The sequence below is a fragment of the Tyto alba genome, unplaced genomic scaffold (assembly GCF_018691265.1).
Source record: "Tyto alba isolate M040663 unplaced genomic scaffold, T.alba_DEE_v4.0 Super-Scaffold_3, whole genome shotgun sequence".
NCBI lineage: Eukaryota > Metazoa > Chordata > Aves > Strigiformes > Tytonidae > Tyto > Tyto alba.
The window spans coordinates 18,405,194-18,419,143 of record NW_024881304.1 but is presented as its reverse complement, the minus strand read 5'-3'; the positions used below and the strand labels follow the sequence as shown (position 1 = coordinate 18,419,143).

The 13,950-nt window shown below is 46.2% G+C and overlaps 1 protein-coding gene across 12 annotated transcripts in view; it reads right to left on the bottom strand.

Annotated features, from left to right (window-relative positions):
* The window catches only part of ITPR1 (inositol 1,4,5-trisphosphate receptor type 1), a 177,296-nt gene that overhangs the window by 54,685 nt on the left and 108,661 nt on the right, over positions 1–13,950 (bottom strand). For 5 of the 12 annotated variants that reach the window (XM_042799767.1, XM_042799772.1, XM_042799771.1 and 2 more), the window contains 3 exons: positions 12,946–12,996; positions 9,432–9,564; positions 7,962–8,152 (listed from right to left, as the gene is read on the bottom strand). In XM_042799767.1, coding sequence (XP_042655701.1) covers positions 7,962–8,152; positions 9,432–9,564; positions 12,946–12,996 — 375 coding nt within the window. The remainder of the gene's footprint in view (positions 1–7,961; positions 8,153–9,431; positions 9,565–12,945; positions 12,997–13,950) is intronic. The other 7 variants (XM_042799768.1, XM_042799774.1, XM_042799773.1 and 4 more) reach the window with 2 other exon arrangements.

Below are 13,950 nucleotides of genomic sequence, written 5' to 3'. Positions count from 1 at the left end.
GAAAAAAAAAAAAAAAAAAAAAAAAAAAAGAAGAAAAAAAAAGTGTAAGATCTTCTTGAGAGACAGAGGAATTAAAGAAAACCATAGCAACAAGTCAGTCCACCTACCCAAACCACCCACCCACCACCAGTTTCATTTGCTGACGCACTTCAAAAACAAGCTGGCTCCTACCCGCTCTGGAAGGTGAGCAAGCCCTGAGAGCTCATTAAATTCCCTTCTCAGCTACTCTTGTATGCCTGCAGCTAGTGAGCAAGTGGGATATAAATAGAAGTTATATAACATCGCTTTGTTGATTCCTGTGCTTACCAAAAAAAAAAAAAAAAAAAAAAAAAAAAAGAAAAGCAGCATGACCTTGTTTTTCTGAATAGCTTGCCTCTGCCTGCTTGTGGAGGACTTTAATCCTGCCAGGGATCATCTTAAAAGTTTATGTTGGACCTGGATCCCACAGAGAGGAATAGGGAGGATTGGTGATTTCTGTCCCTGCTCCTTACGGGACCAGGAGAACGCCAAGAGGATTGCCACATGAGATGCCAGTGGTCCCCAACAACCACGAACGACAGAAGCCTACCAAGACTGGAGGGCAAGCAATGCAGCTGAACCCTGATGCAGCACCTCTCTCTTCCTTTTTCTCGCCTACATTGCTCAGTCGCACAGATGGGCTCATCAAAATCGAAGCATAAAACCTCCCTTTGGGCAAAAAGGCTGAAAGATGCTATGATACAGGAATACTGATGGCCCAAATGTACTTCAGGAAGTTGTCTCAGCGGCAGCTCAAGTGGAAAGGCTACGTGGTATTGTTACAATCTCACCTATGCATCTCACGGCCCCCAGTAAAAATGAAATGATCTCTGCAGGAATGATTCCTCGCAGCCTTTGGCTCTGTCTCTCCGTGCATTATCAGCAGGGCTTGCTTGTTTTTAACATGCTAAGTGAGATTGAGACTTTGCCGTGCTCAATACATTAAAATCCATGCGAAAGAGCCAGTGTGCTCCTAGGGGCTTTGCCATCTCGAGTCTCCTCACGTGCTGCAGCTCACCAGAGCATCAGGACACAGATTTCCTCGGCGCTGACTTAATTACCAGTGCAGGTTCAGCGCCTTGGTTGGCGGGTAACTGCGCCGTGAAGGAGGGTCTGGATTTGCAGCACGCTTCATCTCCAGGAGGGCTCTCTCACAAAAGGACAAGATCACCGCCCTCAGCTGAATGCAATGGGTGATGTAGGTCCTTATTTTTTTTTTTTAATTTCATGTTCTGAAGTAACATACTCAGAATGCAAAAAGAAATAATACTATAGTATATTTTGAGAAAAACTCATTGAAACAGTGGAAGACATAGGTGATTACTTAATACATGCCAATAGCCTGCTGGTTTTGCATTAGTTTCCTAAACAGGTCTTATGAAAACAATGTAAAAAAGAGAAAACATCCTACAGCAAAGAATTCTGCCTGTTATAAACTGCTGAAATTTTAGAGACCTTTTTCAATCCACAACCAGTTCTCAAGTGGTATTTACCAAAGTTTAGCGACCCAAAGATATTCTTCCCTCTGAAGCATTTACCATCATTCATGATTTCTTGTGCTCACAGATATCTGTGACCATTGCAAATTCCCTAAGTCGCAAATCTGGTTTAAAAAGTCAAAGCCAGAAACCCTAAAGCACGACCGTGTTGCTAAATCTACATTTTGCATCACCAATACTTCTGTAATATTTTGTAGTATTTTTTCCCAATTTTGAAGGGAAAGTGCAGTTACAGAGGAGAAGAAACTAAGTGTTTTGGCAACCGAATAGGACAGGACACATCTAGGCCAATAGGGGAAAAAAAAAAAAAAAAAGAAAAAAAAAAGAAATAAAAAGCATTGACTGGCTGGTTCCACTTATTTCACTGTTGATCTTCTTAGCACTGCTTATCCTTCCATTTTTGTCCCAGTATTTTCCAGCCAACGCTACAGCAAGCTGAAGGGCGCAGATCTGTCCCTAAGTTACTGCTCCCTCAAACCTGGGGGCTGTGGCAGACGGTCACAGAATCGGGTGCCGGCTCCTGCGGCTTTCCTACGTGCCAGAAACACAAACAAGAATTGGATAGCTCCGGATTCGATTCCTTTTGTGCATCAGGTCTGAGATTATTACATAACTGCCGATCCCTTCTGGACAGTCCGAGGCACGGAGTTCTGCAAAGGAGACCACAATTCACCGTGCTGGAGTTTTCTTAGTGGTGGCAGTGCACGAGGAGAAACGTCGACTCAGTCCAACTCTGTGTATGGTGTAAGACAGAACCGGAGCCAGGAGGGTCGCGTTAGTCCAGCATTTCACCCAAACCATTATTTCCTACTAAACCAGACTAGTGAAGAGCTAGCTGCTGTGATTTCTGGCATCTTGCTTGTTCAGAGCCCCCCATGGTACTTCTGCAACGGGCAGTGCGGTGCCACGCAGCCGCAGCCCCTACCGAGCACTCAAAGGAGGGCACATGAAACCCACAGCTCCCCTCTGACTTCAGAGCTCGTCAGCCTGCAAAGCAAATCGAAGCCCCCGCGGCTTTTTGTACGGTCACGTCTCAAAGGAGCCTCACACACACGTGGTGAGCTCCGAACCTTGGCTCAGCACAACGTGGATTCACTCTTGCCACTCTGTGATGGAGGCAGAACTCTCCAGCCCCCCACCACAGGCCCCTCGGTGCTATCTCGAGTCGTGGTGGCCCCTGGTCCTCATCCCATGCTCAGCTGCCGTGGGTAGGAGGGGAGTGGAGCGGATCTCATCATCATCCTCTACGCAAGAGCAGCGACTCTGCTCAGAAGCCTTAAAGCTAGGAGCAAACCCCACTTCTTTCCTGAAAGATAATCATCTTTTCCTCCGGTGCTGACTCCCATCACCTCATCTGCTGTGTTTGCAGCCCACCTTGGCAAGAACCGTGGATGAAGGGAGCAAGAAGGCACCACCGCACTTTGAAGTGGCAGCTCTGCATCACGCCTCTTTGAGGTAGGGCTCAATAAAACGCCTGAAACTAAACTAATATCGTCAACCTCATTTTACCTTGCCTTGCTGGAAATACTAACATGTGCGTGTGGGTAATTTGTCACGCAATCTAACTTTTGAGAAGATCCCTAATTAAACGAGCAGACCAAAGTCTCCATGGAGAGGCAGTTATGTAAGGGACTTTACTTGCCATTAACTTCCACCGACCAAGGAAACCCAAAACTCTGAGGTGAGGCACAGTAACGGCGCATGTAATTTTTATTTAGCAGATGACAGACAAGCATTACAGGAGAAGTCCTCAGCAATTTCCTCCACTGTCATTCATTCGCCAGGGTTGCTTTAACAGAGGGAAACTCTCCGTGTCGCAGCTTGCGCAGGGAACGGACCAAGCTTCCATCTCTCCCGAAGGAAACGCCGCTCCGCGCGCCGACGAGCATCGGCACCTGCCCCGCCAGCTCCAGCAAAGAGCACCCAAGCCAGCACCCCGGGGGATGGGTGCTGTGCCCCGGGGGCAGGGCACGCTCGCCCCTCAGCATCTGGGAGGAGAGCGTGGGGCTGGCGAGGTGTCCCCCCTCCCTGGGCTGCTCCGTGCAGAACCGCTGACGCCAGCTCTCTCGTGGTGGATGCTGAGGGTTATATAAATTAATAAAGGGGTTTATGTAATTTTCAGTTCAGCGAGCTGCAGCATTTCTCAAGTTAATTTGTTGTCTGGTTTTGACCCTGCGGTTCCTCCTCCGCTTCTGTCTCCTTCAAAAGGAGGGCAGGCTTCCCTTCCTGCTGCGCGGGAGCGCCGAGCTCGCTGGACACGGCGACGACACTTTCATCACCATCTCCGTTACCAAAGAACCTGACAGCGTTTCTAAGCGAATTCCAAAAACTAAAAAGGACCCAGAAAAGTTGCCATCCAGAGAGCTGCAAGAGCTCTGTCTTTCTCCCAGAACAGTTAGTTTATCCCGTCCGCGTTCACCCCTAGAGCGAACCACAGAGCAGCATGGGATTCAGTATGCCACACAACCAGCTCTGCCTCTTTCCTAAGGTAAACTGGGAGTATTTTTTCTTGTCCTGCTTCTCCCTCACATTTGTTTTCTTAACAATACAATAAAAATCACTCCTGCCAATTAAAATAAGGAACATTCCTGGATTTGCTTTTCTGCTAGAGTTGGCAACCACATACTTTGCCTAGCCTTAATACTGGCCCTCCATGTACCCAATGAAACAGTAACACCTATTCCAGTTATCCCTCCCCGACATCATGGGGATCTGTTCTCCCACTGAAGCTCCTGGGAGTTACCCGGGAACTCCCATTATTAACCATATTACAATCATCATGTGCAAGTTCCTGTGTGTCAGTACAAATCTTTTGCTTAACTTCAGGCCGAATTCATTTCCCGTGTGAAAACCTGGAGTTAAGAAAATGCCACGCAGGGGTGACACAGTTCTGGCTTTGCTGCCAAAAAGCATTTTTACATAACCTGTCCCTATCTCACCAGTTTCCTATTCTCAAAGGCCTGCAGATATAAGCAATGTAAGTTCAGTAAAAATTATTCAGACTGAGCACAGAATGAACTTTTTCAGAATACTATAAATCAAGAGCTGCTAATAATAACCCAAAAAATTGTGAAATGAAGATAAGCTATGTTAGACCTCAAAGACAAAGCTGGCTGATATGGCTAGGTCGACTTTCACAATGACAAATAGATCTGATGCAAAATGAACACAGTTATTAGTCCAGAGACCGAAGATGACTCTTCCACTGGCAGTTACTGGAAACTGCCGCAGAACTTCAGAAAATCCACTCTGCAGGTTGCCAAGGTTGTGAAGCCCTACCTACCTAATCTGCAAAACTTTCCAGAAGAACGTAGATAAGAGAAAGATAGGGATAAAAGACCACGGGATGTACTGGGTTCATTTTCATGAAGTGCATCTAGTTTCCACGAGCAGACAAATTCTGGAGGCTACTTTGTAAAAACGAAATCTTACAAAGTAGGAGACCATCACGTTGCTGCACGCAATAAATCCTTACTGTGCTGTAGCAAAAGACCGCTTTATAAAACCCATCGGATGTGAAGCTGTGCCGACTAGCGAGGAGCCACGCAGCTCCTCTGTCAGGGCAGTGCTCCCCAACAGCAGGGCTGCACCCAGAGCCTCCTGGATTTTCAGGGTGAGCAGATAAGCTATTCTTCCTATGTGAAGCGAGAAAAGCTTAGTTACGTCAATTTACCGTCTCAGGACACCAGTTTAACTTGGGACATCATTCAGCAATTACTGGGGAGACACAGACATGAAATCCCGATTTTACTAAAGAGCAAGCCTCCACCTCCGCTTTGATTCACCGGGCTTGAGCCAGCTGTTCTCCCAGAAGTTAAGCTCTGTGGTTGGTGATTATTTTTTCCATTCAAGTTTCACTTGCTTGGCTTTCATGACTAAAACACTACGGAAAGATCTGAGTGTTGAGTATGTGCTGTTCTTGACCGCCACTGCAGTAGTCCCCACGGGCCCTGACTGTGCTAGAGCCAGCGCAAGTTGAAGCGAGGCACCAGCAACCTCACTGCCTCACACCAGATTAACCAACACAGAGGTAAATCAGGGAACATCTCTGTGCAGTGATAAACCTTCTTTTTTTGCCTTCTGCTATCAGGCCGCTGGATTGCAACAGCACAGAATATCTACATTACAACAGCTCCGTAGGATATTTTCAATAAAGTCCTATCTGTGCTTTGCATGCATGAGTAAGAGCTCCTGGGTGTGTCCCAGACCTCAGAGCTTACGGCATTAGCTGCAGGCATCACAAGTCATTTGGTTCCGAAAACATTCTGTACTTAAAAGCAGCCTACACCAGATCCCCCTCCCAGCCCCGCGCCGCTGCACCACAGCACGTACACGCGCACGCACCGCGTCACTGCTGGCTGCCCAGAGCGTTTCCTAAAGGTGAAGACCACCACCAAGCACTGACTGCTGAGCGGAAAAGGACGGAAAATAGTTCCTCTGCTCTGTGGGAGTAATGTCTATAAAGGCAAGGGTGCAACGGGAACTGGCAGGACCCTGATGTGCGGATGTGAAAACATCACGCCATTTGTTACAAGCATCCTACGCCAACAGCTCTCTCCTCACCTCACTGTTATTTTACAGACTCCCAGCTGCCAGTTAGAGACAGCAAATGCCAACTAAAGAACTTCCCCTTTTGGTGAAGAAGGTGTCTTTGGAGACGGATTGCAGATTTCCCTGTTTGTTTTGACCGGATGATCTAAGGAATCTGCTTCCGACACCAACTCGCACACAGCGGGAAGTGCCTTTACTGAGTTCTGGGGTCCAGCACAAAGGATCTCTCCATGTCAGGCTGGTGCAGAATTTTTTTTTTCCTTCCACCATGACAGCATGAGGTTACCTGAGGCTCCCTGAGAGCTCGGAAGATGAAAGCTCAGCTTCCTTTATGTCGAAGAAGAGCAGGAAATTGAAAGGAGTGACTGTCCCCAAGCAATGTTAATCCTGCCATTGCGATTTAAGGTGACATGGGATTTTAAATGCTCAATTCCCACTTTATCTCTTGCAAAGCAGCTTCACTCTAGAGCATATACACAGGGGAAAAGAGGGCACTGATTACAGAGACGGAGTGAAGGAGCCCAAAAACATTCCCTCTCCTCTCAAGGGAAGTTTTCACGAACACAAGAGGTGCTCTGCTGTAGAGATCCAGTGCATGCCTTAACTGTAATGATCAATCAGAACTAGTCAGGATTCAGCCTAACATTACACTTAATCAAATCTCACCACGTACTGCTGCCCAGAGGAGACAGCTGCTCTTTAGCACATCTCTGGTCAGGTTTGAGCCAGACATTTCTATGGGATCAAGTCCATTTTCACTGGCAGGCTGGTTTGCCATCAGATCAGCCGCTTAATTCAACTCACCCCACAGCTGCAGGAGCCGTCCGACGAGGAGACAAGCAGAGCTGACCGCACCAGGACGGGCCATTTTGGCAAGAGCCCAAGGTGAGATTAGATTAAGTTCAATGTGGAACACTACCTTCAGTCTGGCCAAACATTTCTCCCAGAAATTGCCATGGGGGTCTAGCTAAGAATAACGTTGTAAGGGCAGTGGCTCTTTGCTGCTGCCGCGACACCAGAGACAGACTGCCTCTTTCCGTAGTTTAAATGTTCCTAATTAGGATGCAGCACAAATGACATCAAATTATAAGCCTAAATCTGTATGTGTATCCAACATTTGAATGTTATCACTCCTCTGACTGAAAGGAACAATCTGCAAAATTGACCTTCTTAAACAAATCCCCAATTGTTTTGTTCAGACATGTGAAACATGTTGCAGCGGGGTAGGAAAGGGGTAACACTCTCTGGCATAGCTATGCATAAACCTCCTTGTCCAAGACAAACAGTCTGTTTGCAAACAGAATGCATGCAGAGTCAAAACAATAAGATACTACATGTTCAATAATCTTTGCAGGCATGTTTTGCTGTAATAAGGTTTTATTTTCTGTCTGGAAGAATACCATACAAGCTAGTTGGTGTATGCTCATTAAAATCCCTACCAGGCACAACTGTCATCTAGGGAAACCAAATCCTTATTTAAAACACAGAAACAAAGGACAGCAAGATTAGAGGAAAACAGTGGTGGTCTGGAGTTTAGTGTTATTTTAAATTCCAGCCTAATTCAACTGCTAGTTGTAAAAGTCTCTGAGCAACTTGCAGTTGCTTTAACTTCCTCACAGAAATAGTCACATTAACTTACACTACAAAGCTGTTTTGTCATACATTCCTCTATATTGCCCTGGGAAATACCTCAATTACCCAGTGCCCTTGCAAACATTTAACAAGTCAACTTTTGCATGGTAGACACTGGTATTTTTCTTAATTACAGGTCAAAGATCATTCAGTCATTTCCCCTCCCATCTCCTAAACCTCCTCAAGTTCCCTGGATTTCATAAAAACATTTCCCTTCCCAACATGTTTTAGTTATAAGCTTGAAGTTTTCCATTTCCCTACCTGTATTGTAGTGTTCCCACCTTCCAGAAGGGCAATGGCCAGCAGGATGCTTTCATGGAAGACTCTGTCACTGGTGGCATTCATGATGAGATCGATGACCAGGTTGGACGCACCTTCTTTATCCAGGTGACACTGGACATCTGCCAAACTCATCTCACCTCGGCTCACTGAACTTGATCCAGAGCTTCCTCCTATGAAGGGTGTCGAGAAACAGGCTGAGATTCAAACCCCGCCGCCCCTCTTTGGTTGAAATTATTAACCTATCCTGAGCAATGCACACACATTTATTAGCAGTGATGAACTCAACTCCTAGCATTCCTGCAAGGAAGGGTTTGTAACTTCAAGCATGTATCGGGCATGTTATCAGATGGGCACTTCCCATGGCTTTAATGTGTGTGAGTCTGGGGGAGCTGGTGTCCCGAGGGAGGACGGCCTGGGCTGGCACTGGGAAATGAAAACCACCACCACCGCCCTCCTCAGCAGCAGGAGCTGGGAAGGGGGCTGGTGTACTGGAAGAGGGTTCTGGAAACAGCGAGGATTCAGGGATGCAAAGAGAGGTAAAGGCTCCGCAGGACCAGCGAGGGGATGGAGAGGAGGCGAGACAAATTCCAAAGGATGGCAAAGCCAGTGCTCTGGGAAGTGGAAGGGTACGGCAGCAGGCAGCACAACACAAGGACAACTTCAGAAAATAAGGGAATGTTGGTGGGGTATTTTTTGTTTCTGATCAGGCCTGCTTTCAACAGGTTTACCCACTGTCTTTATTTTGAAGAAGAAAAACCCATGATTTGACGAAACGTGCTTGACATCACTGACTTTTTTAGCAATGGTCTCCAATTACAGAAATTGCACTTTCTAACTGACTTCAAACCAAGTTTATCCTCATTCTACCCAGCAATCTTTCTATAATACAATTAAATGTTTTTGTTTCAGATATGGCTAATAATCTGACATCCTCATGAGCACATTTCCCACATATTATCGCAAATATTAAATTGATAAGGTTTTCGAAGTACATTAATTCAAAGCAAAGTCATGAAATTCAAGCCAACGCAAGACAGTATCTGAAAAGCGTAAAAAGCTCGGCCTGCTTCATGTTAAAGTACTTTCTCAAAAGTACTCAGGAGAGAAAGGACACTGCTCTCATCTGCAGGAGGAAAACAGTGGACGTGACTAGAGACAGGAGAGCGATGCTCTGCTCAGCCTAAGCGGGGATCCCTCAGGGAGAGGTGAAACAGGTAAGAGCTTCTAAAGCCAGGAGCGCCAGGCGAGCAGGACGTCCTCCCCATCGACGGGGACAGCGCCTTCTTTTTGGGGATTTCGTACAACAGAACAGTAGAGGGGAAAGAAAAACAACAAACAAGCAAACAAAACAAAGGAAAAAAAACCCAAACCCGCCACCCTGTTTCACCTCTAGGACACCGATTTGCCAGGCAGGCAGAGAGGGGCGCCTGCGGCAGGGGCACGGCCTACCTCCCGGCCCGGCCTTGCTGGCGCCGCCGGCAGACAAGGGGCCGTTGCCGAAGGTGGTGAGGCTCTCCCGCCGTCCCGCCGGTCTCACGTTGCCATAGTAACGGTTGACCAAAACTTGCCTGAGCGCCTCACCCTTGAGTCAAAGAGGATAATGAAATCATGATGTGAGCTGAACCGGTCCACAAAGCGCTAATATTCAGTAGCGAGGGGGCTGCGGCGGTCATTAGCCTACTTGTAGCGAGGGAGGGGGGGGGAACCGAAACTGTGGAGATTTGGATAAAAATGCTGAGCAGCCCCTGATGTGCTTGGGCAGGCTGGGACAGCGAGGGGGGCAAGGGGGTGTCTCACAGGGCTTAAGTAAGATTAGGGGTCCCCAGCACTAGAAATGGCTAACAGCTCCATTTTTGTGTAAAGCTCTGTAGACTGATTTTCTTCTCAAAGAGGTTGTTTGTTTGTTTGGGTTTTTTTTTTAAATTAAGATCTATTGTCTCAGTCTTAAATGTAAAAAAGTTGCATCTGTACAGCACCACCACAAAACGAAGAGGAGGATTACAGAAAGAGTAACTTCAGAAAGGGGCTTGTGAGTGAGCAATCCCACCTCCTCAAACCTATCCTACTTCACCAACATTACGGGGACGCGTTCCATCAGCAACCGATGCCATCGCAGCTCTTTGCTCCCCGTGTCCCGCCCCCCCCCCGGGCAGCCGCCCGAGCCTCCCGGTCACGCCGGCACTCAGCGCCCAAGCAGATGAGCCTGAGCAGATGAGCTCAGAAAACCCCGACGAGCACGTGCCGCTGCCGTCAGCGGGGGCCAGGGGAGACCAAAACCCCTCCCAAGTTCAATGTCAACCCTGCAGACTGCTCTCCCGCTTCAGTCTTTACAGGGATTCCCGGTAAACCGGAGCGCCGTACGGAAACCGGCGGGACTGCCAGCAACGGGCAGGCACACAAACACCGCAGCTGGATTAACAGATTTTTACAAGGTCTTTGTGCAAAAACTGGTGATTATTGTAACCGGGAGCTACTGCTCTGCTAAAGGCAGCGTGCTGCGGTTACAGCGGTACCACCCCGGGACAGCATTTGAGACAGCAGAGGAAAAATTCTATTAAAAAAATCTTCCAGGATCGACTGAAGTATCTCGATCTCCATTCACAAAACAAGTGCTTGACACTGATTTTCAGTTGTATTCCAAATGAAATTAGTTGTCTGACTATAGGTTCAAAATGCCATTAACTATGAGGTTTAATATATTAGCATCCAAGTCATACAAGTGAAGCCTTTTGAACTTTCACAAGAGGCCTTTAAAACACAAGTAAGTAAATGGCACAATATAAATGTGCATTAATTGGGTCAGATGGCTCACTGCTTTTGATACAAAGCTGGCACTCACAGAAGGTAGCTTAGAAAAAGCCTTATACCTCAACGCACTGGAAGGACAAAAACCTGCCTGGAAGTTAACAGCCCTTTACCAAATTTCAGACACCACTTCCAAACAGAGAAGCCCAAGGTCTGCCTGCAGCTGGTCAGGGATCCCTGCCCGCCCTGCAAGGCTGGTGGTAACGTCAGGGCTCTCCTTGTCAGTACAATTTATCAGATTTAAAATTGTTCCTATAGATTATTAGTGTGAAAGCTGCAGCATAGGAGCTGTGTTTTATGGAATCAGATGGGGGCGGAGAAAGCAGCAGGGAGACAAGACCTAAAATAAGCAAAAATACAAAGAGAGCTTTCCAACCAGCTGCTTCTAAAAGTCCCCCCCCAAAAAAAGGGAAAAAGGCAAGTTACTTTGGAAGCAACAGTAAAAGAATATGAGCACTTTTCCAAGGGGTATACACTTCCTATCGCCGCTTGGGCCAAATAGTGAACATGCAGGAAAGGGAAGAGACTCAGTTCAAAAGCTCAAATAAATTTTTATCCCGGAGGAGCCACTCTGACCGACAGTGACATGAGAGTGTTTAGCACATGATGCGGTGCTTTAACCATCTTTCTGCTCTCAGTCTGGCAGGTAAGGAAGGCTAAATGACAGAACAAGATCAAGCCAGACAAAAAAAAAAAAAAAACACCTTAACTACATCTTCCTTCTACATGTGTACTGATTAGAAAGGCAACTTGACACCCATACAAGTCCTATGCCAAAAATCAAGTTACGATGGAGTTCTTGCATTACCTTTTTCCTCTTCTGTTAAATTAAGTGGCAGTCATCATATCAACTGGCATTTAAAACCAGTAATTTTTACTACTTACTACCAGGATAACAACACACATCCAACCACAAGAACTACTGTTCAGTAAACTCCACCTCCTCCTGAATTCAGATGGGCAACTAGAGCTCCCAGAGCTGTCTCTAGACTTTACTCCTCGTCCACTGCAGAGCAGAAGGCAACTTCTATTCCGTGGTCAAAACAGTTGGGGTAGGTGGAGACATCCCCCCGGGAGCTGCTGCTCTGGGGACAGACCTGCAGCACCGCTGCTGTTGGCAGGAGCAGTGTATCCAAAACAGGGCAAGTAACCAGAAAGTACAAGTGGGAACACATATCGAGCTTTTGCCGTTTTTAGGCTGAAAGTGCACTGAGCCACGGTTTCGGAGCTTTGGCAATCCCCCCTTCACTAGCATTCTGAATTCTAACTGGGAAGAAGAACTTTGTTTCCTACAAAATTATTCAAACCCAGTGTGTTAGCTAACAAGTACACGACTGTGTGATCAAAGTAGAGGGGAGAAAAAAAATAAGTGGTATTTAAGAAATGTTATAATTAATTCAGCTGCAATGCTTGGCTCCAGAACAGTTCTTTAACCATCATGTTACTGTTGTACACCACTTTGATGCGTACAGTATGCAAACAAATATCAGATGTTTGGCGGCAATAAGAAAAATCAAATATGCTACCTAGAAAAAAAAAAAAAAACCCAGCAACATTCAGTTTCATCTGCATTCACCATCAAGGTAAACTAACAGTAAGCAGTATACAAACATTATTATACATGTATCAGTGAAGCAGATGCAATACACAACTCTGTTTAAGTGGTATCAAAAACCTGTTATAATCTTTAAAGGAGATAATCTTTCATAATATTTAAGAGTGAAGCAGTTATAAGTTGCTGCTCTTCCGTTCCCAGCTACAAGAGCAGAAAAAAATCAAGAAACACATTAACGACGTTGATTTTTCAGCTTGGCTGTTGATGAAGGGGGAGCTGTGGCCAAAGCAGGCAAACTCCACAAGCATCGCTAAAATCTCACTTCACAGTTGGGCGATCACCAAAGGGGAGCGCTTTGGAAGTGTGAACAGACTAATCCAGGATCCGAGGTTTAATTCAGAGCAGCCAACCACTTGCCCCTTCCGTTTAATACAAGAGAAGGTGCTCCAGCACCCCGTTTTGTGAGCGTGGCTGATCATTTTAGATTTTCCAAGAGATCAACAGCAAGCAGTTAACCACAGAAGATTTACATGACTTACGCTTCACTGTTTAAAAGGAAAAGGTAGAGGGTTAGTTCTGAACGTGCTTGACTGCTGTACATACCCTTCTATGATCCTCCAGTTGCCTCTGTGGTAGACTTTGATCAAGCTCCTGCTGTGCATGCAGAAATTTCATTTTAAAGCAGAACAACACTCAAGAGACACTAACATCTTTGCACTCATGGAAAATATTAAGGGAAGTCACAGCTGGAAGCAAGGGGCAAGATGGGGAAGATCGACTGACAAGCTATCAGAACAGAACATCTGCCCTCAATTAGCTCTGGCAGTACTTAACGAGTCTGCTCTGCCACCCTCCAGCAGACCACCATGGCATGCACATATGCCAACACATTGTCATGGATTTAAAGAAAACACCAAGTCCGTCCAAGTGTAGAGTTACCAGTAACACACACGAGTGTTTAAGAACTCAAACCATGCATGCCCATGCTTACATATACACAGATACACACACACACACACACGGACACCCCGCCCCGACACGCACACCTCGGGGGGAAGCGTAGGTACTGCAGCGTATCTGACCGTGGTCAATGAAGCTCTTTTGAGACTGCGGAGGGCCTCTGCCAAGACCTCTGGGGATTCCATCCCCATGCCATGGACTTCAGGGGGGTGGTTCCACCGATTTACTGCACAAAGTCCCTTGGCAGGAGCATGTTTCCAAATCAAAGCTCTCTTATTTCAGATATCAAGTATCTAAAGGAAGCGAATTTCCAGGAATGGAACTTCCACTTGGTAAACCCGAAGTATGTTGAGTTTTTTCTGCTTTAAAGCATTCTGAAAATGTGTACGAACAATGACTCTATACAAGGACCCATCTTAAACCAGGAGCCATCTCCCAAAAATCTCAAAGTCATTCTGTGACCACTCAGACTTTCAGTTTACATTTAAACACTATTCCACAAAAATTACGAATACAAGGTCTAAACCACTAAACTGCATTTTTTTTCCTTCATGATTTTAAAATATATTTATAATCTTCGTATCTATATAGCTCAGAATATCAACACTGTCCTAGATTCAGACTTCCACGTGGTTTCAGTTAGGGTTG